The sequence below is a fragment of the Protomyctophum parallelum genome (genome assembly GCF_964188405.1).
Source record: "Protomyctophum parallelum genome assembly, chromosome: 4".
Classification (NCBI taxonomy): Eukaryota; Metazoa; Chordata; class Actinopteri; order Myctophiformes; family Myctophidae; genus Protomyctophum; species Protomyctophum parallelum.
Window position 1 is genome coordinate 39,135,902 of NC_139700.1, and position 27,099 is coordinate 39,163,000.

The following is a 27,099-nucleotide window of genomic DNA, read 5'->3' on the forward strand; positions in this document are numbered from 1 at the left end:
AATGTGTGCTATAGAGCGGAGCGCACCACTTGCCGCTCCAGCACATTGCCGTGTTCGGCCCAGTAGACTGGCATAAACTTCATATGGGTCCCATCAGATTCAAGACATGTCGACACCCGTCTGTCTTGCGTCACGAGGAAGTATGTAGATCGGACTTCCCTTAGTGTGACTGAGGATATACAGCCTCTGTTGCGCCCTTGGGCAGGAGGACACATCACTCCTGGTCTGATAGTAGGGCTCTCGTCATGTTGCTGATAATGGCCATTTTGACCCGCCGGATATGGGGGGCTGGCGTCAGAAGGCACTGCACAGCCCGGAAAGTCACAGTCACAGTCAGGTCCCTGCGTGGGACGCCAGGGAACACGCTGGCCTCTAGTGTGGGCCGGCGGTGATACGCGAGCTCCGAGGGCAGTCAAGATGATTTCATCAATGTTGGAGCTCGGCCCTTTGGGAGGCGGGATGTGTCGTAGGCCTGCAAGCTGCAGCCTGGTCTTCCCCCCCTGGATGGTTCGCTCCGGCGATTCTCGCCCGGCTGAACCACCTAGTGCTCCTGGCTCCTCAGGGAGACTACGGAGAGTTGGCCTAGGCTCATCAGTCAAGCTTGACTGTGAAAACCCGACTTGGCGACGGGCTAGAGATACGATGGACATCAGCCGCCCACGCTCTGAGGACATGACGCCAATGCCTCCAGTGACACCCCAAAGGTGACTGAGCCAGTATTAACGTTGCCACTATTAAGTGTGAACGGGAGGCCCCAGTGAGCAGGTTGTCTGTGCTCCTGCACTGGGGTCGAGGTCACCTAGCGTTCTGCCGCCGGGCCTCGTTGGGGAACACAATGAGGGATGCAATGACAGGCTTGGTGGCTGGCATGTAACCCAGGCCAGCCCTTATCGCCTTGTGCGTTCAAATCTATTAAAGTGTCACGTCGCCACGGGTTGTCTCAGGACACTTTTCCCAATCAGGGCAGGGCTGCCAGGATTTCACCATCGGTATAGAGATGGGAGAGGGCCCTGATCGTTCGCCCGGCAGGCCTGTAGCTGTCTCAGGTACAGGCGTGGGGGACGGCGAAGACAGCAAGAAGAAGGCGCTTGGAGGAGCCGACTGCCTGCTTTAGTATGCGTTCCACGGCTATGCGCATGAGCTGAGAAGTGGGAGGCCGGCTCTGATGCCTGGGAGGCACCGCCTTCTGCATCTTCCTCATAGTCATGGAAGTGCGTAGCTTAAGCTGTCGGGGAGAGCACATCAACCTCGAGTCAGTTGTGGCATCGGAGAGGTAGGCGCTTCGGCACCCTCCGAGGTGCCTAGGTGTTATCTGAAGTGAGCATGGCCCTCATGCGGGCCAACTCTGCAGATAGCTGAGCCCTCTCGGATCTGCTGTAGTCAGCGGTCAGACCTTTTCCTCCTGGCACACGGGGCAGGACCAAGGTCGGCTCACGGCTGAAGGAGAGCTTCACACAAGGTACAAAAGTGGGAGCTCTCCATTGTGGTGGCACCGGTTACTCTGGACCGGCCGGTGCACACAAGTCCCAACTAGCCCAGGGCGCGGACGCTACTGGTTGCTAGGTGTTGGCCATATGCTTGAGGGAGCGCATACGCTGTCTGTACCAGCAGAGGCTTTCGAGGTACGAAAGTGGGTGCTCTCCGTTGTGGTGGCACCGGTTCCTTTGGACCGGCCGGTGCACACCAGTCCCAACTAGCCCAGGGCGCGGACGCTACTGGTTTGCTAGGTGTTGGCCATATGCTGCAGGGAGGGGGCGCGTACGCTGCCTGTGCCAGCAGAGGCTTTAACTTAGATCGGCATATAATGACTTAATCGAAAAACTGAATGCTGCTATACCTGCCGCAGCATGTGAATATGCATTTACGTTTATGCAAATGCTCATTGCAGCACTTTGAGATTCAACCAGATGTAAAGTGCGTCATAGAAACAGCACACAAACGTTGCTGTTAGATAGACTGTGCGACCTGCATGGTCGCGGTGGGGGAGGGGAGCTTTACGCTACCTGTACCCCCGGCGGAGGCTTACTTATAATTTATGATAATAAAGTAGCCTTCAGTCAAGGTTTGGACGCTGCTATGTAGCAGCTGTAGTGTTTCCTATGTGACCGTTTATCACAGCACTATGACGCTTATCCAAACTCCAGTGCATTATTATTTATGTTTGCTAGTCCAGAGCGAAACAAAAGACACTTCCAATACACTAGTCACGTGTGCACTACTACGCATTCATGCTGGGAGGAGGGAGCGCTACCGCTGCCTACCCCAGCCAGGTTCGGTTAAATAAACCGACACAAGCTAGTTTTGGAGAAAAGGCTACAACCGATAGCTCCACCGATAGGGGCCACCTGCTGAAGGAAGGGAGCGCGTACGCTGCCTGTATCAGCTGCAGCTAATGAACATAACAAGCTATACACCAATAGCTGTTAATAAATGCTTGAGCTAACAAACGATTAGTAGTAAGTAACATCAAGCTGGCCGTATGCTGGAGGAGCGGAGCGCATACGCTGCCTGCCCTGTACCAGCTGGGCCAACAAACAGTAAGGCAAGCTATATACAGATAGCTTTTTTATCTTCAATAGTATAATAAGCGCTTGGGCTACAACTACAGGTAGCAGCGCCAGTTAGAGAGCTATGCTGGAGACCAGCTAGGCTACTAAAAAACAAGACAAGCTATAGCCTGTTCATAAACAGCTTTAACTTTAAGCTACTGGTAGCAGCTGTGAGCTACGCTGTCAGCAGCGCCAGATACTCTGTGCTGGGGACCAGCTGGGCTAATAGGACCTACAGGTACCCAGGGGCACTAATCCGACCTGTGGGAACAAACCAGGTTGCACCCACTGTATATGCAAAAAACTGTTAATGGAGCTTTGAGCTCCAGACATACTGGTAGCAGCTTCAGCTAGGCCCACTACTGGGGGCCAGCTGGGTTAACAACCAGACAGGCTATGTACACCAGTAGCTGTTAATACTATTTTGCTACAAACTATACTGGTAGCAACATCAATACCCTGGGAGGACGCAGGAAGCTGCTCCTGTACCGGGCTGATAATAACAACAATACAGCTATTCGCAAAAGCAGTTAAGCTTGAATGCTGCCAATATCGGTATATGGCTTTGGCCAGCAAGGCTCTTGCCATCACCAGCAGGGGCTAAACAAAGCTTAAAAAGTAGCGTGTTTAGCAAACGAAGGTAATATGACAGTGTTCTTATCCTTCGGCAAGTCTTATAGTCGCTTATAATAAGCGCTAGCGTTCACAGTCGAACAGACCTCGTATGCAGAGCAGGGAGGCGGCGCGAACGCAGCCTTTACCCACACACAGGCGGTTATGCCATGATAAGTATATGATATCATATGAACGTCTGTTTAGCGGGGATAGCGCCGCTTTAAACGATAACGTATCTTCTGTCCGGGGAGGGTTTTGTTAGCCTTCATTACCGGCGAGAGAGATTGGACGCTCCTGCGTCCACGTGACATGGGTTGTCACCGAGTGCCTCCCTCAGATGTTGGGGGCCAAGGCACCCAGGGCAGAGGTCATGCCCATCCTCTGGCCGCAGAGGAGCCTGGCAGGAGGTGCACAGGTGGTGGCGGGGTTCGTCCATTGGAAACCCGCAGATGTAGCCCAGAGCGCGGACGCTAGTGGTCGCTAGGGGTGGAGCCGTAAACTGGTAGGAAGGGAGCGCGGACGCTGCCTGTGCCAGTAGAGGCTACTGTAGCTGCTAAAGGCCGCTTAGCTGGAGGGAGGGGGCGCGCACGCCGCCTATGCCAGGTAAGGGGTGCTCTAGCAGAGACCAGTATATATGATATATATATAATGATATAGTTATATATATATAATTTCAGAAAAACCAACCTATAAAGTGGCAATGGCTCTGTGCCGAAATTAAAGTACACTATTTGAGAACAAGTGACTAAATCAGTCAAGCCAATTCATATAACCGGGGTTACTGACGTAACCTCGCGGTGGTGCTATATAGCTGGCCAGTGCCAGCAAAGACTCATTCAGAGAGGCAGAGTAATATAGCAGTAAATAAGTACACTTATAAGTAGTATAAGTATAAGTATAAGTAGTATAAGTATAAGTAGTAAGCAAATAATAATAGCGTCGACTCACGTGCTGGGAGCGGGTAGCGCTAACGCTTGCCGTCACTAGCACTGCGGCGCAGCCTTCGTGGGAAAACAAGACAGCGTAAGCTGTCAAAGAGAACGAGCTATCCGTTCACTTTGACGGGTGCTAAACGGGACGCTCAGGTCGCCGTTTGTAGCACGCGGCGGTGCTATATAGCTGGCCAGTGCCAGCAAAGACTCGCTCAGAGAGGCAGAGTAATATAGCAGTAGATAAGTACACTTATAAGTATAAGTAGTATAAGTATAAGTAGTATAGGTAAGTAGTAAACAAATAATACTAGCGTCGACTCACGTGCTGGGAGCGGGTAGTGCTAACGCTTGCCGTCACCAGCACTGCGGCGCAGCCTTCGTGGGAAAACAAGACAGCGTAAGCTGTCAAAGAGAACGAGCTATCCGTTCAACTTTGACGGGTGCTAAAACGGGACACTCAGGTCGCCGTTTGTAGCACGCGACCGTGTGTGTTGCAGGGAAGCAGCGCGCACGCAGCCTATGCGAACAGGGGTTGTCTGCTTACCTTGTTCCCACGGGGAAAGAAGACGATGTGAAGCCCAGCTCCACTCGAAAACGATACAATAATAGTAGTATTAAGTCGCAGTCCCTGGAGGGCGAACGCACGCGTCACAGCTCCGACCAACAATGGTCGCGGGACTACCGGCGACTTAGTAGTAGCAAAGCAATAGTTCTGTTATCGTGCAGTTTAATTCTGCTGTAGAACTCTGTGCTATGTACAACTTGCGCAAAGCGAGAAGAAATTAGGGACTGAGCCCCGGACGACTGCCGGAAGTTATAGACGACTCCGGGTCATCACGGGGTCAACCGACATTGTTGGTATAAAATACTCGACTGCGCATGCGCGAAGGGACGTATTCAGTGCTTAAAGCACCGCCTCTGGCGGTCAGCAGGGACGAAATAGAACCACAGCATGCGTATGAATGCATTTGATGTGATTGCGACAGCTGATTGTTTACAGAACCCGAGGCATTCCACACACTCTGATCCACATGAATCAGATTCTCCGGCACCACAACAGTGGATCGAACGCCAGTCAAAGTGTCTCTTTTGTTTTCTGCAAACAACAGTTACATCAATCAATGTCTTCCCTGAAAGAGAATGCTTGCTGTAAATGATAAATAATGATATTCCTTGTGCAGCCAAAAAAAAAGTATATTCCTTTTTCAGTCTGCACCATTGAGTCAGACTGCAAAAGGAATATAAGTTGTTTTGCAGATGAAACGGGGACCACCAATCTGACTAAGAATCAACCTGGGGAGTGCAGACCACTGCTGTGTTGGGATGGGATATGGGCGTGGTGCGTGTGGGGCAAAAAGCTTTAAATTAAATGATGACGGTTAAGGGCTTAGGGTTAATTTGTTGCATGATAGTTTACTAGAAACCACGATTTAAATCATGCCCTTAACAAGGGGGTGGGGTGGGGGTTTGAATAGAGAATGTAAAGCATCATCATATCAGTTTATCTGTGTTGTGGTCTCTGCGGTACTGAGTGACAAACCTGGATAGTTAACGAGGCGACGCAAACGAAACAAACGGCTGCCTGGTATCTTCGCCTCAGCTGGAAAAATCCGACTGAAGCGACCTTTCGGCGACCTTTCGACTCCGCACATCGCGTCCTGACAGCCAATCAGCGTTCATTTTGTTTGGATCCCCGGTGGTTTTATTCATCAATATCAATATACAAGCCCTTTGCAAAGACATAGGAACTAATTTTGCTGCTCATACATTATATAGTACCAGGAAATAGGAATTATGTTCAATAGATTGAACCGAGCCGTCTTTGGTGATTTCTAGCTCAGCTGCTAGGTGTTTCCTTTCGAGGTACAAAATTGAATTGGAACTTTAACGCACTTTAACAGTCATTATTCAACTGAAATATGCTAGTGGTCCAGGGCTCAAAAATCTGACCCGTCTGAACTGAATGGTGCTGTACTGTACTTGTGCTGTATGTACTGTAAGCAGTGACAACAGTGACACTTGGTGGTCAACAAACTCCCCTTTCTGTGGAATTTATTGACCTCCAACTTCCCAGTAACTTGACAACATTGTCATAGATCACCAGGTAATTTAGTGTGCTGTTTCTCAACTAGTCTTCACTTTCCTACATTACTGAATGCATAGACATTGACCACCAGTTGAAAATCCCTGATTTACAGCAGTGTTTAATTATTCGTCTGTCCAGTTTGTTTGAGTGTTTAATGTTTAATGGACCACAATGGAAACAAACCTTTGGCCATTTGGTGTTTTTTAACCCGTAAAGGTCCCTTTAGTTCCATTTGCACTCTCTCAGAGTTGCAGACCCACAAGGGTCCATTTGGACCTGTGATGGTCCTCGGACACGACGTTGAGAAGCGATGATCTACAGCAGGATTTAGAAATAACGATATTGCATTTGCTTATCTTAATATTAACAGGATGTCTAGTTTATTTGTTTTTGAGTTTAGATTTCAATGACTTGCCTAATTAGCATCAGCTGACTGGCAGGGAATATGCAGTGAGTGCTTATGATTATGGCTGTAATTTATAAGATGTTTGGTTCTGATATGAACAGCTTTGGACTCCTCCTCAGCTGACATGAGGAGAGTAATGTTGACATCATGTGGGTGTGCGATAAGGGATGACACAAACACTCCCATGTCAGAGTCCCCCTGTGGATGCCGCGTGTGCACACACACACGCACGCGCGCGTGCACACACACACACACACACACACACACACACACACACACACACACACACACACACACACACACACACACACACACACACACACACACACACACTTACTTGAGTCGTGAGGCCCATTGGGCAGGAGCCTATCTTCTGTTTTTGAGGCGACTTGATGTATACAAATACATCCGATGGACATGGTGTACAAGTACAGCCCTCGGACATGACTGAGTGCAGCCAAGCAGGGAGGCATGGGTCCTGTTTCACTGGCCGGGGACTGAACCCCCACTCCCAATGTCAGACACTCTAACTTCAAGGCCACCATATAAAATAAACATTATCGCTAAAGACTGCTCAAACTGCCAATATATTCTAATTGGATCCAGTCCCTTACAGGTTTGGTCAACTTTGAGAGTGTTCAAATGGAACCATCCGTAAGGGAAGGGTTTTATTTGGAACATACACTCCCCCGCATATCAGACGGGCAGCGGCGGCAGCCTCAGTTGATGGCTTTCAGGCCCATTTACACTGGCAGCCAAATCTAACCTGAATCAGATCTGTGCCACATCCAGAATGAAATTGATGATTTGTTTAAATAAGTCTAAATGCAGACAGGTCACATACAAGTCACATGGAATCAGATTTTTTCCAACGTGACTTGAGCCACATTAATTTTGCTCTGTTTGACCTGTGTTTTCAATATGAATGTAAAGCACTTTGAACTACATTTGTGTATGAAAGGTAGGTACCCTATAAATAAAGATGATGATCTTATTACTATTATAGGTGCAGAGCAGGTGTCCATAGATGAGTGTTGTCGGGATGGTCGGGAGCGTGGCATGGACAACCAGGACTGTACAGCCCTGCCTCTCATCTCTGAATCCACCACCTGCAGGTAAGCTCTTCACTTGCACAACTCAAGGAGAGATTGAAAACATTTCATTTATAAAAATTCTATTTGATCTTGGCATTCTTCCGGCTCCGTTACATGGTACGCCCTCAGCACATTAGACGACAACCATTTCAGAGTAGGGAGATATGTAGGTTCAGTGTTAAAATTTGTTCCTCGGACCGCTATGCTAGTTCAGACATCTCGAGGACTGCCCGACCATCTTCAAACCGGTCATCCTGACCTGTCGATCCATCCGATATCCACCATATATATCCACCAGAACGAACAGAACGAACCATGAGTGCTATCTACTCATTTGCATGCACTGACCCCAGATCCATTCACCACATAGTTGCTGTGCAGTCTCAGGTTTTCCATCGGCACAGGGGAAGCCCCACCTCTGCACTTACTGTCCCCCGAGGGATTCGCCCTTGACCACGTCTGAGTGGAGCGTACGTGCACGTGTCTGTATCTGTAAATGCTTTACCGTAAACTGAGTACCCCATCTTAAACCTCCAGCCATTTTCATACTGTAAAGGTCCCTGCACACAGAGCGTGTTTTTCCGATCTTTTGCAGCGTTTCTCCATCGGTTTTCCGAAAAACGCGCCCAGTGTGCAACCACCTTAAGTCTTGAGTACTCATTAAAGGTCATTTGGATTCGGAAGTGTGGCACTCACCGAAAATGGGCTGTCTACAAGCTAGCCTATTTTCGGTATTTGAGTATTTGAAGTGGTCAAGCCTGCGATAGAGTAGCCTACATACTTCTCCAGTTTCTTCCAGAAAACCTTGAATATATTTCATAAATACATGACACACGAGAGGTGCGCAGATGAATGGGGCACTGATGATGATGAAGATGAATATGGTGTCTGTCTGTCTGTCTTGTCTTGTCTGTCTGTTTTTTTTCTCCAATGAAAATATCCTAAAAAACAGGGTCGTATTGTAATCGCCGGGGACTAGACAATTTGACATTCAATGTTCTTTTTCCACAAATGAGTCTTGAAAAATGGGGGTCGTCTTATAATCAGAGTCGTCTTATATTCGGCGCAATACGGCTATAGATGGATGGATGAATGGTTGTTTAAAGTGGGGGTTCCTGGAACAATACTGGTACTTCCCGTTTGACAAATAGTGAAAAAAAAAGCCTGTCTACAATATTTTGGGTGGCTGATATCACATTGAGTGGAGGGAAGTTATGATTTTGTGCAACATGTTTAAAACGTTGGACTGTCTCCAAACAGACAAGGCCTCATACCCCCTTGTGGTCTTTGGCACCAGAACCACGGCCCTAGAAGGTGCACGGCCACAGGTTCACACAGCCAACAACAACGCTGATGCAATCTAGCTCAATCTGTAACCGTGATGGCAAACACATTTAGCATAAGCCATCCTGAATATGTCAGGGGGGCGGGGGTGTGCGGGGGAGTTGGTGGGTGGGTGACTATTTCCAAACCCAGGAAATACCTTTGAGGTGAAATGCGACAGTGGGAGAGGATAGAGAGAGGCAATAACAGGAAATCTGAGGGATTATTTCAGACACCAAAAGGAAAATACGAGCGAGGGAGACAGAAGAAGAGAAAAGGAAAACAGGAGCGCAACATTGCCCTTAAATGGTTGTGCTGAGGAGACGATCTCTCGTGCATCGTGACGTTGAAGCATGAGATTGAGTTTATGTGGAAAGAGATTTCTGGTAAGAGTTGATAAAAGAGGCTTGTTGGAACCAGAGAGAGAGAGATGGTGCAGGGAGGTGGACCAACACAACAAAGATAGACTCTTAGGTCTATCTTTCGACTCATGCCATGACATATATGTAAATATGTATTTGTAACAAAAGCGCATGGTTCTTTACCGTATGAAACCCACACTCCTATTGCACCAACAAACAACCCTGGCTGTGGCAATCAGATTTTTAGTAGCCACAAATCACAGTCTAAAATTTTAAAGATTGCGAAGCCATTTGAACGGCAATAACAATAACAGCAAGTAATGATAAGTTAAATAAAATAATAATAATACATTAATTAATTAAAATAAGTAATAATACATTAATTTTGTGGGATGGATTACATTCATTTTGGGACGCTTACATTTGTATTTTGGGACAGTTCTGGGACTGGGATGAACAAAGTTAGTCTGGAGCCCTGCCACGGACCCTCATCTGAAAATAGTTTGTGCTGGGGAATTTTTTTAAAATATTCAAATGTTTCCTCCCAGGAAGCTCGCAGATCAGCAATTTCCGATTAAATGCTGAATAGAATAAGGTTAAGTGGTTAAACCGATTTTGATGATTGTATATTCATCGGTTTTTCTCAGGGCCATCTGGAACCCCCTCAAGGACTTTGAGTACAAGTGTGTCATTCTAGTCATATAGTCCAGGGGTTCTCAAAAGTTTTGGCTGGGGACCCCCGGAAATGCTTTGGCCATGTCTCGCGCCCCCCGCGCCGCCCCCCTTCGGACCCCCAATACAAATTGACCGCTACAATAACCAGACCCCCTGAGGGGTCGCGACCCACAGGTTGAGAACCCTTATTCTAGTCGGTCACTAGTCATCTAGTGTTAAGAATCCTGCACAACTTTCCAGAACACAAGCTCAGCCGTAAGGGAGGGGCTTTTATTTCAGTCATTTTGTTCAAGGACCCAGTGAGCTTTCAGACAAAAAACAACAACCCACAATCCCACCATGAGGATAGACATGTGTAGGAGGACTAATGTACATCTTTGGTTCCTGCAGTTTGCTTAACTATAGGGCCTAAAACAACAGAACAAAGAGCTGTGGGACTAACTGCTCTGTCCATGTTAAGTCTACTATAGTCAGCATTACCAAACACAATAACGTCTGTTCAACTACAAAAGGTGCTCCTCAGAGGTACAGGTCTCTGCCAGGTCAGGTAGCTTATTGTGGGCCAACAATGTTTGGAATTCGCCAATCAGGATGGAATATGAAAATATATAATGTGTACCGATTCGTGTGATGTTGGACAACACTGTTTTGTGATGTTTGGACAAATCTGCTACTTTTGTGTAACGCTGTAGGTAGTATTATCAAGTAAGTTCATTAATTTATGAAAAAACTAAACAAAACAAAAAATAATACTTTAAAAGTTAGAATATGGAGATGACAGGTTCCTGCCCTACAGCAATGATAAACATCCAACTTGTTGCTGGATTCCACAAGTTGACCTTTTGATTCCCGCTAGGCTCACCTAGCTAGGCTGCGTTTTAAAATGGGACACACATTGATGCAGCCATGCACAGGTTACAAAACATAAGGTCCTGAATCCTGATCAATGTTGTTTTTGTGGGTCACAACTCGAGTAAATAACCCTAGCCCCCACGAATCTTTGAATGGGTTCTTGGAAATGTTCAGAAATGTTCAGAAAAGTAAATGTTTGTGGTTGTGTTGTGTCCGGTGTGACAGGATAGTCCAGGAGCAGTGCTGTGTGACGGTGCTGGAGGACAACATGTGTACCACCGGCATCAACATGGCCAAGGACCAGGGAGCCTGTGACACACTGTACGTCACAAACACCTGTGACAGCAAGACTACCAAGGTGTGTTGAATCATCTTGAGTGATTGTTCATTGACTGTTATGCATGCAGCAAAGGGTTGTACTGTACAGCGCATGCAACGATAGAATAGTGGAACTCATAGTAAAGGACATATCAAAATACCATGCATCCTCAGTGAGGATGTGTGGTGTATATTATGTACAAACATTCCTGTGTCATTCCATCCATGTTTAAGATCTTAGTATTATATTATAGGTCAGAGTTGTATAGTTTTTAGAGTGGGCTTAGGGATCTGTCTGTTTGTACAAGACCAAAGACCACAATGGAAATATGTCTCTGACTTTATTGTGCTTTCATATCCTTGATGTGTCATTTCAACATGTGCGTGCGTGCGAGCCTTTGTCGGGTGTAAACCTCATGTCCAAAATTGTTACTTCTGATCTGCTACTTTTTATGCTTTTGTGTGACGCTGTAGTAATAGTATGAGGGCGTAGTAGGGCGTTCATTTGTAAAAGTTGGAGATAAGAGGTTTCTGTCCGACAGCAACAATATAGTGTGCAGTGAGCAGGACGGGACATGCCCCTCCACTCACAACATCCAATTTCCTTGAAACCTCTTATCTTCTCCATATTCTAACTTTTTGTGTTTATTTGTAAATTAACGCACTACTTGACCATACTACAGTGTCACACGAAAGCATCAAAAGTACCAGATATGCAAGCTCCAAACGCGGCACGAAACGTCAGGTTATGTGACATAATGAGGTTTCCAACAGACTATATATAGTCAACGCAAACAACGCAAACAAGTAAATGACCACGTAAATAGAGTTGTTTTTCTTGACCACGATGTTAAAATGTAATTTAGATGTTATTTAAACGGGTTCATTGATTACCTGGTACCCTATTCCAATATACATTATTTTTTGGGCAACAGGGGTTAGCAACCTCTGTTGCAGCACTCGCAAGAGGGCACCACGCAAGCTACAGACCATACAAATGAGCAATACCCCAGAGTGACGAGAGACTCGATAGGACAGATTCAACGACAACAACTATGACAGTGACACAGATGCAGAGAAGGCTCCTTTGACTCAAATACACCAGAGTAAGGCCAAGTGTGGACAAGGACGGATGCATTGCACACCGCAGTCTGGTGAGACGTAGGAGGACACTAGGCAGGAGGTAAACCATAGTCCTAGAGACCTCTCAGTGCCTGCTATCCCCCAAGAATACACAAGGCAGAGAGAGCTTCCTGTTGGTTCTGGCAGACAGTGGGCGTGTCCGTGGGGGGTGCCCTGGGCGCGGCAGTCGAAAAATAGCCACATGCCCTTAATGTGCCCAATGTGTCCAAATGTGCTGACCTCATCACATTTGTGATGACGGCTATGGCCGTTTTTAGCACAAGGATTGTTTTTCGTGCAAAACTAAGCTTGCAATGGATTCAGCATCATGAATAACCCCTAGTTGACAGACACGTTACATGCTACTTAAAGCATAATTAAAATGAGAAATCTTTGCCTTATATAGGATGTTAATGGTACCCAACTTTCAACCCCTAAATTTACCATGATCCAAACTTTATATAATTCACAATTTTTAATGTTATTTGGATGACCCTAAGGATCATACAAAACCTTGAATGATTACTATTGCACTTTATTCTGGGACAAACACTTAGATTGACTGGCCTGTTCATTGAAATAAGAATGAAATGAGGCATACAAGAAGGACACAAGTCAAGTGAGTTCACTTTCCTGAGAAGATGAGATCATAGTCGGTGCCAGAACAGAAGACGTGTCTTTACTTGATCTGTACTGTAAATAACAGCGTCTCATAGTTTAATATGCCTTGTGTTTTGAGAATGAGACAACAGTTTTTATAGAGGCTTGTGGGGGAAACTGTAAAGCCTGATTTTTGTAAATCGGCTATTTTCAGTTTACGACAGGCAGCCAATGCTAAATCTACCGTAACCCTTCATTAACACAGATAACAATGTGCCCCCCCCCCCCCACGGTGTTAATTGCAGCATTGCGTTAAAAAGTTACAGGGAAATTACAGCAGTCAGTCGGGCAGACAGACAGAGAGGCAGGGGAGATTACAGTACCTGTGCTGTAACACTTCATGGTACTGTCCTCCCCTGTGTGCACTGCACTGTACGCTGACCTCTATGACCCCGGGTGACGACATGCAGCTTTCAAAGAACCCATAGCATTCAGGACATCCTCAAGGACACCGTACACGCACGCACGCACGCGCACACACACACACACACACACACACACACACGCGCACACACTCCAAGTTGATGATGTCATCGTGTTTCTGTCTGCCTGCGTAACCTGCCACCTATCTCCCTGTCTGACTGAAATCCTGCTGCTATGCATTAACCCATTCTGCTGCAGTCTGTCTTCTCTGTCTGAAAAGCTGTGTGCCTGTCTGTGTCTGTATGTACTGTATGTCTAACCGTCTACCCACTCTTTTAGAGCGGTGCCTCCTCTCCATTACGCAGCTATGTGTGTCCCTATGTACTATATGTGTACGTGTCTGTCTCTGGACAGCTGCAACACCTAATGCGGCCAGTAGACTACAGTGGCACAGAGTACACTACTGTGTGTGCGTGTGCGCGTGTGTGTGTGTAGAGCGCTAAGGCATTGGCAAACTTCTCTTCAGTGTCTGCAATAATTGGCAGTCTCCATATATGGAGAAGGCGATGCTTCCTGTACCCGTGATCTGTATCCTTGTTGTAGAGTTTGCGCATCCACTATTGTTTATGTTCAAGAACTTCTTGTCAAATGTGAATACAATAAAGATGTTAAATGTGCGTCAGTGCGTGCGTTGCGGAATACCCCTGACACCATCCATTATAAGATGTGAATCACTGGTTTCTTTCAAAACTGTCCTTGGGAAAAAAAACAAGAATTGATGACATAGTCAATATTAGTCATATAATTACCAGCTGGCTTAATTCAATTCAGGCCCTTAGGTATTCTTTCTGTGTTGTTTTTACAACAATTTCTACATGGATTTAATTGTTTATAACGTCGGATGAGGTCTGATGCGGCCATGCAAAATTATTGTGTCTGGATTTGTTTTTATCCTATTTGCCTAAATGTCTTACTTTACTGTGCATAGTAATAAAGTATCCAATGAATGAATGGATGCAGTATTGCTTTTAATAATAGAACAACTTACAAGTGCATGATCAAGCAGAGTATTGAAGTAATTCTTCTGATGTATTTTGTTCTATGGAGAATGACATTGGGTCATCGTTGAATCGTCTCATATACTGTATATAATTGTGGTCCAAAAATACAGCGATATTGTTGGGGAGGTGGCTCTGTATCGCTTACAATGAGTGTCACTCATATATTTGATACAGTCTGTTTCTGAACAGACTGCTGTAAGGAGCCCAGAATCGGACAGACCCCATTTTAAGAACCTTTTAAAGAAGCACCAATGACGTTTTACATCCTCTGTGTACTACTCTGGTCGGTTCTTGTGGGAAGCAACGCGCCGTGGTGCGATAGCCCATACATGACCGTTGTACCGTGTGTTGTTGTGTTCCGTACAGACATGCTGTGACTGCTGCCTGCTGGGGAAGGCCACCCAGGAGCAGGGTCTGCCCTGTGACCAGGGCCTGCTGCTGGGCTACCAGTGTGGCCTGGTGTCACGGGCCTGCTGCGTGGACGGAGACCCGGACAACCAGACCACAGCGTCTCCCGGGGGTAAGAGTGGAGTGCAGCCTGGGCCGTGGCTCAGCGGTCCAGGCACCTTGGCTGGTAATCCAGTCTGGCAGTGTGCCGGGGGTTCGACTCCCGATCCCCACGGCCTTTACTGCATGTCATCCCCCCCATCTCTCCCCATTTCCTGTCGGCCTACATGTCTGTCCCTCCATAAAAAATAGTGGAGTGCAGTGGAATAGGATTTATTTATTTTAGTTTTCTTTATACTGGTTCTCAACCTGTGGGACGGGTCCCCAGATGACGGTGTAGGGACAATTTAAGGACTTGTTTTTAATGCCAAAAAAATAACCATGGGTCCCTTAAATGATGAGTCCAATAGGTTCAGCCCAGTGATGGAAATGGACAAATATCTGCGAGCTCCCCCGTGTGATACAATTCTTTATCTCTGGGACATTCATCTACAATCCTCAGTGTTCATTTACAAGTGGAACCAAATGGACGGTCTCACAGTTACAGACCGTAAGGATATATTTTGGACCCCTGGTGGTCCCCAGACGAGACTATGAGAACCAGTGTGTTTACTTGTGTGCAGTGCATCATGTTGAAGGAAAACATAGATATGCACTGCCCTCTGCTGGATACATGTGGTCATGACATTGAGAGACTGGCAGTATATTTTATTACTTTTTCAATTCAATTCAATCCTTTATGTATTATCGAAGGGGACATTGAGGTTGTCCTCATTCACAGTTGCCAAGATTTAAAAAAAAATCTTCTATTCAGACAATTCATAATAATTAAAGAATAAAATAAACATAACGTTTAATAAACAATTATAATAATTATAATAATTAAAAAAAACTATTGAAATAGTTAGTAGACCCTTATGCATTGGTCACCTGCATTGTTTTAAATTCCTTGCCATGGACTTATTTATAAAGGATTTTTTTTAACTTGACCTGGCCTTGGATTTTCTTTCTTTTTGTTTGTTCACTGCCTTATTTTCCACTGTGATGTTTAACAAAGGAAAGGAACTTGAAAGCCTTGACCTGATTTTAAATATTTTTTTCTCTCCCACAGTTTCACACAAGGAGAACGAAACCAACGACGGTGACAGCGATGCCTTGCCCAACGACGCCGACACGGATCAGTGCAAAGGTACAGAGTAAGGAGCTAAGTACAGTCATCTGTGGTGGGCAAAGTATAAAGCAGGGGTCTTCGGTCAAGGTGTTTCACAGACCCCATAGTTGAGAGAGAGAGAGGGAGAGAGATGAAGCACTACACAAAAGTTGTCTGTTTTATACAATACTAGCCCTTACCTGTTGTGAAATACAGGCCGCGGGGGGTACTGCACCCTGTGTGCGTTTTCGCATTTTAAATTCACTAATAAATTCACTATTAATGTATAATTAGTTAAATTTGAGTGATTGGTGCAGGCAGTGAGGAGCTACGGCAGTCACAGTGACAGACAGACAGACAGACACACACTCAGACATTGATTGAATTATAGTATGATGATGATGATGGATGGCTTCATAGACTTGTTTGACAGCATATCATCAGTGTTGTGTCAATTCATGTTTGGTGTTTGTTTGTTTTTGTTGTTATTGTTATTTTTTCTATTAATATGTTGGATTCAAACACTCCGATTGCCCGGGGTTATTTAATCCATTAAATCATAGCGCCCGGTGATTTATAGTAGCGAGTACTACTATAGTTGAGTTATAGAGTACTTTTACCGACGGACCGGATGTTGTCCCGGATGTGGCTGTAGCAGCTAAATGTAGCCAAAACACTCCGAGACAGCCGATCGACAACAACGGGAGGTATGATTAAATCTACCACGACTAGCGACAGGACTGTGATGGGCCATCTAAGATATGATCTTTTCTTAGAATTGGACGGGATGATTTAGATCAAGAGTTATTTTCAGTCTCTTCGGCAAAACATTTTCGATGACGTCCCACTGTTGCGCAACATCAAATGTTGCGCAACAGGCGCTCCCAGGCTGTGGAGCGATGCGATCGGTTTTTATATCAATAACCTGTCTTTTTGATAAAACTTCGTCCTGGGCGCTGGGTGTTACTAATTGAAAGGACGGTGAACTTCGTCCTGGGTGATCGGGATGGTAATGTGGATTTTCAGACATTTAACCACATCAATACCTATCAATCCTCAATACTTGACCTTTGGCTCTGTACTTGGTCTGTATACTAAAACGATGTACAGATAGTCAAAAAGGGTACTTAGGTTAATGTAGTATCTTTGTTACTGTCAACCACTGACAATAAGGGCACATTAACATGTTTGTGTGGTTCACAGGAAACGGGAACTGTGCCCATCTGTGTGTGGGCAATGGCACCTGTGCCTGTTTCAAAGGCTACAAACTCAAACCAGATGCAAAAAGCTGCGACGGTAAGTGACATTATTACTGCATGCCTGGCTCTTGTACTTGAAAGGTGATGTAAAATGTATTTGTTTGTTAAAATAAGTCTTGAATATATCTATATTCCCATGTAGTCATTGCGAGTTGTGTACTCTGTGACACTTTACTCTGTGCTGTAGTCTACTGGCCGCATTTGGTGTTGCAGCTGTCCAGAGACAGACACGTACACATGCAGTACATACCTGTACATACTGTAGGGACACACATAGCTGCGTAATGGAGCGGAGTGTGTTCAGTAACCCCATTTCTCCAGCTCTTTAATAAGCATAAAATGTATTTTCAGTTCACGATGCCAATTTGATCGGAGGGAGAACTAATAGGATACAGGATAAACAAGTGCAATTGGAAGAAATAGCAGAAATGTATCACTACGAAATTGAAGCTGATAAATGTTTAGTCTGAAATTGGTAACCCACCTGAACATGCATTTTTAACAACTTTTTAACAAAAAAGGTTTATCACTTGTACTGTAAATCACTAGACGTTTGGGATGCTACGTGGCCCTCACATCTAGTAACCTAGGCCTACACAACAATATTGGCTATAGGCCTACTATATTATTCGTCAAAGACAACCCCCTCAGGTACATTGAAAAAGAGGGGTCTGATATCCTGATATAATAACCTCATATGTCCAAAACAGTTATTTTTTAGGATTCAAATAAAAAGCAAGCAGATCTACAAGCTTAAAATGTGCTTCGAGCTTGCAGATATGCAACTTTTTATACTGTAGTGTGACGTTGTAGTATGATCAAGTAGCCTATGACGTTAATTTACCAAAAAAGTGACAATAAGAGGTTTCTGCCCAACACCAAGTTATGCAATATGATTTTATTCCAAGTTGTCGTTATGTAGCCCAGTTGTAAGACGAATGTCTCCTCTCCTCTCCTCTCCTCTCCTCTCCTCTCCTCTCCTCTCCTCTCCTCTCCTCTCCTCTCCTCTCCTCTCCTCTCCTCTCCTCTCCTCTCCTCTCCTCTCCTCTCCTCTCCTCTCCTCTCCTCTCCTCTCCTCTCCTCTCCTCTCCTTGTCCTCTCCCCTGTCAGATATTAATGAGTGCTTGCTAGGAGCCAGTAACTGTCGTACAGGGGAGCGCTGCATCAACACGGAGGGTTCATTTCGCTGCCAGAGGGAGGTGAGCTGTGGGACTGGCTATGAGCTCACTGACAGCAACAACTGTAAAGGTCAGTGTCACACTGTGTCTGCTTGTTCTAGATCCTGAGAGTGGGACATACAAAGCATCAGTTTAGAAGGGGTGTACTTGTCTTCTTGTTCTGGAGCCTGGGACATGGCCGCTTTTATACAAAGCATCAGTTTAGAGGGAGTGTACTTGTCTTCTTGTTCTGGAGCCTGGGACACGGTTGCTTTATACATACTGTAGCATCAGTTTAGAGGGGGTGGCTCACATGGGAATGAAATCCTATTAAGGGACTATCATTTACTCGCCTCGTGATGCCCGGGGATTAAATAGTTGGAGGATTTCTGTTTGTATTTATAACATTACGGTGAATTAATAATCCAAAAACAAAACGCTCACAGTGTAATGCCAAGTGTCTTGCATCCAGTCATATGTCGGTATTCCAAAACATCACTTTAAGCTCAAGAAATGTATTTCCTGTGCAAACCGTGAGGTGCACGACGTAATTGTCCTTGTAATCAAACCATCACGAGGTGAGTAATGACAGTAAGAAGTAATGTACTCTCATTTTCACACGACTCCATGCAGATAGTCTACTGAAATACAGCATTTGGTTAAATACAGCATTTGGTTAAATTCTAACATGTTTTATTTTTATAGGAATGTATGTATGTATTACCAATTCTTCTTATTCCTTCTGCAGACATCGATGAATGTGATTCTGGCACTCATAACTGTGTCCCAGAGTTTAAGTGCCAGAACACCCAGGGCTCGTTCCGTTGCCATCCCAAGGTCAAGTGCGGTTCAGGCTACATTCAGGATGCTCTGGGCCAATGCATTGGTGAGCATGATTCCACCCCGGATACACAGAGGGTCCAGGACAGTGTTGTAGTCTTTGGCTGTGACCATCTCAGTTGCAGGACAGACGACTGACGAGGTTTCAAAAATCAGAAAGTTATTTTTATTTGACAAACTAGCCATACCCAGGATGCCAAGCTGCTTGGTTTCGCCATCAGGCTGAAACCTTGTATCTTCAGTTTTGTCATAAATGAATGTTATTCTTTGTGCTACAAGATGTGATAAAGTAGTGAAAAGATTAGCCAATCTACAAGCTCAGCACATTGTGATTGTAGAGCTTGTAGATTGGCTACTTTCACTATTTGTGAAAGAAAGTCAAAAGTGGTTAGGTGTGTCTGTGAGTTTTATATATATATATTGAACCAATGGAACAAGATCTTGTGACTAAATAATAATTGGATCCTCTTTTTTTTTTCATTTCCTGAAACGTAACATTTTTGGGAGCATATCAGAAGCCATACAAGGCTAAACCTACAGTAAAGGGAGAGCTTGGAGGAGTGCCAGCTTTCTAGTTGAAAATGTTTTGCCATTTTTAAGAGATCACGGAAACATACTGTACAACATTGAAGGATTATCCTTCAAAGTTTTAGGAAACAAATTGCCTTGGCCAATAAACATTAGCATTTGGTTGTCTCAGTAAAGGAATATAGTGCAGATTCCACTTGATATACTGTAGCAGTTTATTTTGTGGAAAGGTCTCAAGGATTAGCCAAGTAACATCTAACGTCATAGCCATTTTAACTTACCGGTATGTGACTTGGTTTACAATAATATTAAGCTTAAAATTTGAGACGTCTTTGAAGTATATTTAGGTAATCTTCAACCACAGTACAAAGTAAAAAACGAATCCTATCTGTATTCAAAATTGTAGTACAAATGAATAGTACAAGTTCTGCAAGTACTTGTCATTTTCTTTTTTTTTTAAATGGCAAATCTACAATATATCATGTAACACCGTGTGGGCTTGTAGAGCTGCTATTTCAGAATAGTCAAAGTATAACATCCCATCCTGAAAATGTTATTTTCTGTTTATTAAAGAGCTGGAGAGACAGAGACCCCATGCTACTGAACAATCACTACAACAATGACAATGATTATTACTATCAGAATAGTTTACTACCAATAAACATATATTTTAAAAAAAATAGTTATGTAACACTTATTTTAATAAAGGAATATCATTTACATTTACATTACCTTTTCAAATGTGACAACAGTAAAGTGACCAGAGTGGTGTTGTTTCAGACATCAATGAGTGTATCATGCAGTCAGCAGCATCACCGGCATGTGGCTCAGGCTACGTCTGTATCAACACCGTTGGTTCTTTCACCTGCCAGAGGAACTCTGTCAACTGTGGCCGAGGTTACCACCTCAACGATGAGGGAACACGATGCGTAGGTAGGTTACAGTGCGTGCATGTGTGTGTGTGTGTGTGTGTGTGTGTGCGTGAGTGTGTGAGCAAACGTGTGTGTCAGCTTTTGTCAGAATGTGGTGCTCAAAGTAAAAAAATACTTTGAACCACTGATCGAAGTAACCTAATACTATAAATGCTGTTGATCTCCTTCGCCAGACATTGATGAGTGTAAAGGTCCAGACGGAGCCTGTTCAGGGCACGGTTGTATCAACCTGGTGGGATCGTACCGCTGTGAGTGTGCTGCAGGATACATCTTCAACAGCATCAACAGAGTGTGTGAGGGTAAGTGCTTACGGAGTATGACTGACTTCTCTGCACACATGACCAAGAAACGATATAAATGAAACATTGCGTTAGTATATACATACACGCCTCATTGAGCCTCCTGGTGTGAGAGGACGCTGGCGTTTCTGTCGCCGCTTCTCAATCGGAGACAAAAGTGCCTTTTCTCCAACTGGACACCGCAATCAGTCTACTATACCTGGTTTGTCGCTACAGTGTTGGGACTTACCTGCAGGTTGAACTGCGGTTGTTTGTCACCGAGCAGCTGTTATCTGACAGCTGTCAGCACAAGTAGGCCATGTGTGGCCTACTTGTGTGCAAGGTGCAAGTTGGCACCTTGACAGAGTGCATTTCTAGTTATTATTATTATCAGCTGTCAGTCTCAGCCACTCTTTCCTACTCCAATCACAGCTCTGCTGGTCATTACCAAAGCATCCACACTTTTCTACACCTCCACCTCAGTCTCCACTTTTTGTTCAGAGTCTGGCATAGACTCAAATACTATTGTGATTGTATGTGTATTATTTGTTGCAATAAATGGCGAAATCTTCTTTGACATGATGAGTGTTCCTGACTGAATAACTATAGAATGCCAAAACAGGTTCCCTTATTCAGTTTTTGTTTAGTGTGTCGATGTGTGTTCTCTTCATTCACATTTTTGGAAAGGCTGTAACTTTGTGAACTGGTGTTTTGGGATGTTTTACCATTGACATGTACTTTCACCATATTATTTCAGATATCAATGAATGCAGGCACTATCCTGGACGCCTATGTGCCCATAAGTGTGACAACACTCTGGGGTCCTACAAGTGCAGCTGTACCACAGGGTTCAAACTGGCTAGTGACGGCAGGAACTGTGACGGTGAGATTAACATATTCTCCACATCAGTACTGTAGTTCTCAAAGTGCGGTCTAGGGGCTTGTTTCCTTGAGTGAGTTCTAACCCTGACCATTACAGGTCTGTAACTATGACAGTATTCAAATGATTTGGTTCCATTTGTATACTGTCAGAGTTAAGGTGGCTGACGTGGGAGAAGTTTGAGCTTCACCCACTTTGACCACTTTCGTTGACCACTTTCCACGTTGTTGGGACTTCAGTGGAAACTATCAATTCAGGGTTTCTTTTACCAGTTAATCTATTAATTACTTTTCCATTCCAATTGAGAATCGTGTTTTGATCATTTGTTAGTTTTATATATCAATGGAATCAACAAGAAAAATCAATTGTATCAATTAGTTCAATTACCAGTTCCTCGTCTGTGCAGATCTAAATGAGTGCGAGAACAACCCGTGCAGTCAGGAGTGTGCCAACGTCTACGGAACCTACCAGTGCTACTGTCGCCGTGGCTACCAGCTCAGCGACAATGATGGCATGACTTGTGAAGGTAAATCGGATCCGATGCAGTTGTTTAGTCACAAGCTGAGCTATTGCTAGGGTACTTCCCTGCAATATTTGAATGTCCTCTTTAGCCAGATCCCAATACTCTCAGATCTCTGCCTCCTCTGTCCTTTAGCATGGCGGTGTTACGATGAAATTGATGACCTGCTGAAATATGTGACCTTCTTGTGGTCTTTTTTGTTTGTTTTGTTCTCTCCTGAGCTGTTCCCCGAAAATGAAATGTTATGGTCATGTCTCACTATAGTATTTTTATAGATGACTTGTACGTTTGTTATCTCTTCTCTGTGAGTGATGTGACAACATTGGGATTGATTCCATTCCACGTGTGATTTCTTTGCAGGCCGTTTGGCCACAACAGTGAACTGATTGATGACACTCTGTGCCTTTGATCAGTTCCATCATCATTGGTTTCTAATAGGTCTACTGGCTACATTCAGTGTTGACGATGGTCTGAGTCTGAGGACCAAAACGTCCGCTCCTTGTGTCACCTTTTTCCACTTTTGTAATGAAATGATGCATCCAAAGAGCCTCAACGTCCTTTTGTCAGTGAGCAAGCCTTTTCTACAATTTGTGACCATCTTGTGGTGTTCACATATTATAGCACACGTTGAGGTCTCGCAATACCACCACGTTTTACTCTGTTAATAATCAAACGGCTTTAGGTTCCGACATGTAAACGGCAGGTCACCAATCACACTGCAACAACGCCATACAGAAATCTGAGTACTGGGATCTCTCTTTATTTATTTAGTTTCCGTCCTTAATTCACCTTTGCTCCGTTTAGACATCGACGAGTGCGCCCTGCCCACCGGAGGTCACATCTGCTCCTACCGCTGTCACAACACGGGGGGCAGCTTCCATTGTACCTGTCCTGTGGATGGATACACCCTGGCTGCCAATGGACGCAACTGCCAAGGTAAGCTCACCTCACATAGCTTAATTAATTATAACCACACACAGCTCGATAACTATAAAGATTACAATATATTTGGATGGAAACCATCTATGACGATCAATGATCGAAACATTGACAGGCATTCAAATCCATCAATTAGAAGGACCTCGGAAAGTTTTGTTATTAGTGGAGATTAGTGGAGACAATTATGAATAGTTCACAACAGCTGTATTATAAGAAAATAGCAAAAGCAGCAGATCTACAAGTCAAACTTAAGTGATCTGCTACTTTTCTGTGATGCCGTAGTATGATCAAGTAGGGAGCTAATTTAAGAAAAAACACAAACAGTTAGAATATGGAGATGAGCGTTTTCTTCCCGACAATGTGTCTTTTCGGCACAGACAGTCTCACTTACCCCACCATTAAATGTAATATTAGGATTTGAGTATGCTCTTGTCTTGTTCTATTCCAGATGTTGATGAGTGTATAATCGGAACACACACATGCTCAGAGAACCAGACGTGCTTCAATGTGCAGGGAAGTTTCAGATGTCTGTCCTTCGAGTGTCCAGAGAATTATCGCAAATCTGGAGAGACGTGAGTGGTCTTTCTTACACATAACATTCTATGTGGTTAAAACAAAAGGTTTCATGTTAAAAAGTTAAGGCTCTGCATTCTGTTGGTAATCATTGCTATAGTTCATTCTGTAACACGTGTCTCCCTGTTTCTCTCCAGCCCTTAAAACACTACACTCTTTATGCATACATTTTCAGTTGGAATAGCAATGTTATCCAATCATGAGAGAGAACCCATTCATCGGCTTCAATTTTAAAGGGTTCCAGTTCCAATTGTGTCTGTTTTATTTCACTTGTTTATCCTGTATGAGTTCTCTCTCCTGAATGGATGGAATTGGTAATGTATGTATTGTTTAGCTGGAGAGACGGGGATACCCGTTACTGAACAAACACTCTATATCGGTGGATTTCAACCTTTTTCATATAAAGTTCCATTATTTAAGTTCCACCATTTGATGTCGTTTAGCCTCTCAGACCCAAAATTATAATTCCATGCTGTATTGATGTTGGTACCATATAGAGATAAGCCAACATTGATCAAAATAACAATTCTTCTACATTCTCTAATTGTGTAGACTTCTTGTGCATTAAGTAAGGCAAGTAACTAAAAATGTAACCAAATGGACCCGTAAAGGATAAGGGTCCATTTGGTTTAATTTTACACTAATCAAGAGTTAGAGTTAAAGTGACCATTTTGGGTACCACCTCTCCATCATTTAGCTGGGGACCACCTGGAAGTTCTTCAAGGAACAGTGCTGGTCCCCGGACCACTGGTTGAGCTCTATAGCAGCGGTCCAAAAACCTTTTTGGCCGTTATCCCTGTTACCTCCTGACCTAGCTGACGCACCCCCCCAATGCTCGGTCTATTTGGCCGAGACATGCAGCCGCTGTATACTCCTGTAGCTGCTCTATACATTTCCTTACAACAGTGTTTTACCCTTTTTATGTCACGCACCCACTAGAGGACGTCTAGCACCACAGTTTGCGAACCCCTGCTCTATAGCAGTGATTTTACTATCATAATATAGCCTCGGTCCCAGGCTTAGAGAAAAGCCTGGTCACAACCTAAGACAGAGACGCTATCGGCGGAAGTGTCGTTCCGGGACATCCGTCAGATATATTTCTCCCGGATTCCATATTTTTCCGACCAATCACAACACTTGTTTCATTCACGGAGAATGTAAACTGGTTTGTAAAGCAGCAACGTAATTTCCTTGAGCGGTACTTCCGCCAAAATCACGCAACTTCCGCCCAAAACAAATGATAGCGTCGACAGCGTAGGTCTTGCCCAGCGTGATCATAATATAGAGCTTTCAAAAACGGTCCCAGTACTACCCCGCATACTAAATCTCAACGACGATCTACACCAGTTTATATCAACCCCAGGTGTGTTACAGTCATCCAGCATATCTGTAGCTGAACTAGGAAGCGCTTCATTTCCTTACAAACCCTGGCCGTGTGGGCTTCGAAGCACCGCTCATAGGACTGTGACTGTAGGCTCCGGGCGGGCTTGTAAAGACAGCAAGCACCTGTTTCATGAGATGGCACTCCGCTATGCGTCGTGGCTCAACACTCAGTCATCATAAAATGCAAGGTAACCTCTTTACCTCACACCTCTTGTGGCTTATTGCTTTAATTTAGACGACACTGGCTGACGCCATCAGACAAATCCACACACTGACAGACACATATGAACGGAAAAGGTCTGGAGCTTCACAAACCAAAGAAAGGATGACTTTACCAATATCTCCACGGAGATCAACGGAAGAAATATGAACATTTGCGATTGTGATAATAATTCCATTGCAATCTCAATGGACCGAGGCTGTGCATGCTCTCTGCTGGAATGACATCAGCCGAGCATTCAGCTCTAGCATGTTTTGTTATGGTCGAATGGAAGCAGAGGAATGATGATATGTGGATATGTTTACATTGGCACAAACCTCCACACACACACGTCGTCTCTGTTATCCTCATATGTCCAAAACTGTTACTTTTCAAAAAACTGCAGAAGTAGCAGATCTACAAGCTCGAAAGGCTTCGCTTGTGGGTCTGCTGCTTTTGATGCGTTTGTGTGACACTGTAGGATGATCAAGTAAGGCGTTAATTTACAAAAGAAACACAAACTAAACATTCTGAATAAGGAGATAAGAGGTTCCTGCCCGTCGGCTACGATATGCATGTAGTAAGTATGGCTGCCCCAGTACTGTGGGATAGCAGTTCCTGCATGGTCCCTCACAGGACACACACACACACACACACACTGACACCATGCCTGCAGGGTTCCATTCGTTCCAACCCTGTCGACATCGTGGATTTTACAGAATGCCTGCCAGTTTGACCAGCACCCCAACTGCATGCCATGCACGGCACCCAAACTTACAGCTGCCTGTTTTCTTGTTATTTTTGTTCCTGTCCTGTCCTGTCCACACCCCACCCCTCCCCCGTCTCTCTCTCTCTCTCTCTCTCTCTCCCTTTGCAGTCGATGTGAGCGCTTGCTTTGCTTTGACTCTAGCGACAGCGTGTGCCTGACGGCGCCCCTCAGAATAACTCACTACCACCTCACCTTCCCCACCAACATCCCCGTGTTCACCAACGTCTTCCGCATGGGCCCCACCCACTCGGCGCCCGGCGACGACATCCAGGTGGTCATCACGGCCGGCAACGAGGGCGGCTACTTCGCCATGGAGCGGTCGGGCTCGGGCGGCGTGATGTCCGTGGCGCGCCTCCTCGCCCGGCCGCAGGACTTTGAGCTCAAGGTGCTGCTGACGCTGCGGCGCCACGGCGCCTTCAGCACCTACCTGGCCGTCGTGCACGTGTTTGTGGCGACGGATGCGCCGCGGGAGCCCTACAACCATCTGGCACAGTAGAGAACAACCATCTGGCACAGTAGAGAACAGCAGTGTTCTCAACTTTTTTTTTTTCCCCGTGTCGAGGACCCCCCCCCCCACCCCACGTTGATGTGCATTATTTGGCCACGGACCGCCATCTGATTTTGTCGTCGTCCCCCCCCCCCCCCCCCTCCAATCATTTACAAAAAACATAATTTTTAAATGATTCCAAATTCCAAAACATTTTTCAAAATTCGGTCTTTATAGCAGATCTACTTCGTTGTGAGCTTGTATATCTGCAATTTTCAAAGTGCCAATGTATATAGGGTTAAAGTGGTTAAACTGACTTTGATGCTATTAACTCATTTTT

At 45.0% G+C, this 27,099-nt stretch overlaps 1 protein-coding gene across 2 annotated transcripts in view; it reads left to right on the forward strand.

Annotated features, from left to right (window-relative positions):
• The window catches only part of fbln1 (fibulin 1), a 69,786-nt gene that overhangs the window by 8,518 nt on the left and 34,169 nt on the right, over nucleotides 1-27,099 (forward strand). The window contains exons 2-15 of one of the 2 annotated variants that reach the window (XM_083764005.1): nucleotides 7,595-7,703; nucleotides 11,120-11,252; nucleotides 14,785-14,938; nucleotides 15,977-16,054; nucleotides 17,219-17,311; nucleotides 18,385-18,522; nucleotides 19,180-19,317; nucleotides 20,580-20,732; nucleotides 20,905-21,030; nucleotides 21,767-21,892; nucleotides 22,296-22,415; nucleotides 23,214-23,345; nucleotides 23,797-23,920; nucleotides 26,381-26,841. In XM_083764005.1, the coding sequence (XP_083620131.1) occupies nucleotides 7,595-7,703; nucleotides 11,120-11,252; nucleotides 14,785-14,938; nucleotides 15,977-16,054; nucleotides 17,219-17,311; nucleotides 18,385-18,522; nucleotides 19,180-19,317; nucleotides 20,580-20,732; nucleotides 20,905-21,030; nucleotides 21,767-21,892; nucleotides 22,296-22,415; nucleotides 23,214-23,345; nucleotides 23,797-23,920; nucleotides 26,381-26,768 (2,012 nt within the window). In that variant the 3' untranslated portion in view covers nucleotides 26,769-26,841. Of the gene's footprint in view, nucleotides 1-7,594; nucleotides 7,704-11,119; nucleotides 11,253-14,784; nucleotides 14,939-15,976; nucleotides 16,055-17,218; nucleotides 17,312-18,384; nucleotides 18,523-19,179; nucleotides 19,318-20,579; nucleotides 20,733-20,904; nucleotides 21,031-21,766; nucleotides 21,893-22,295; nucleotides 22,416-23,213; nucleotides 23,346-23,796; nucleotides 23,921-26,380; nucleotides 26,842-27,099 lie in introns of those variants that run through there. The other variant, XM_083764004.1, reaches the window with a different exon arrangement.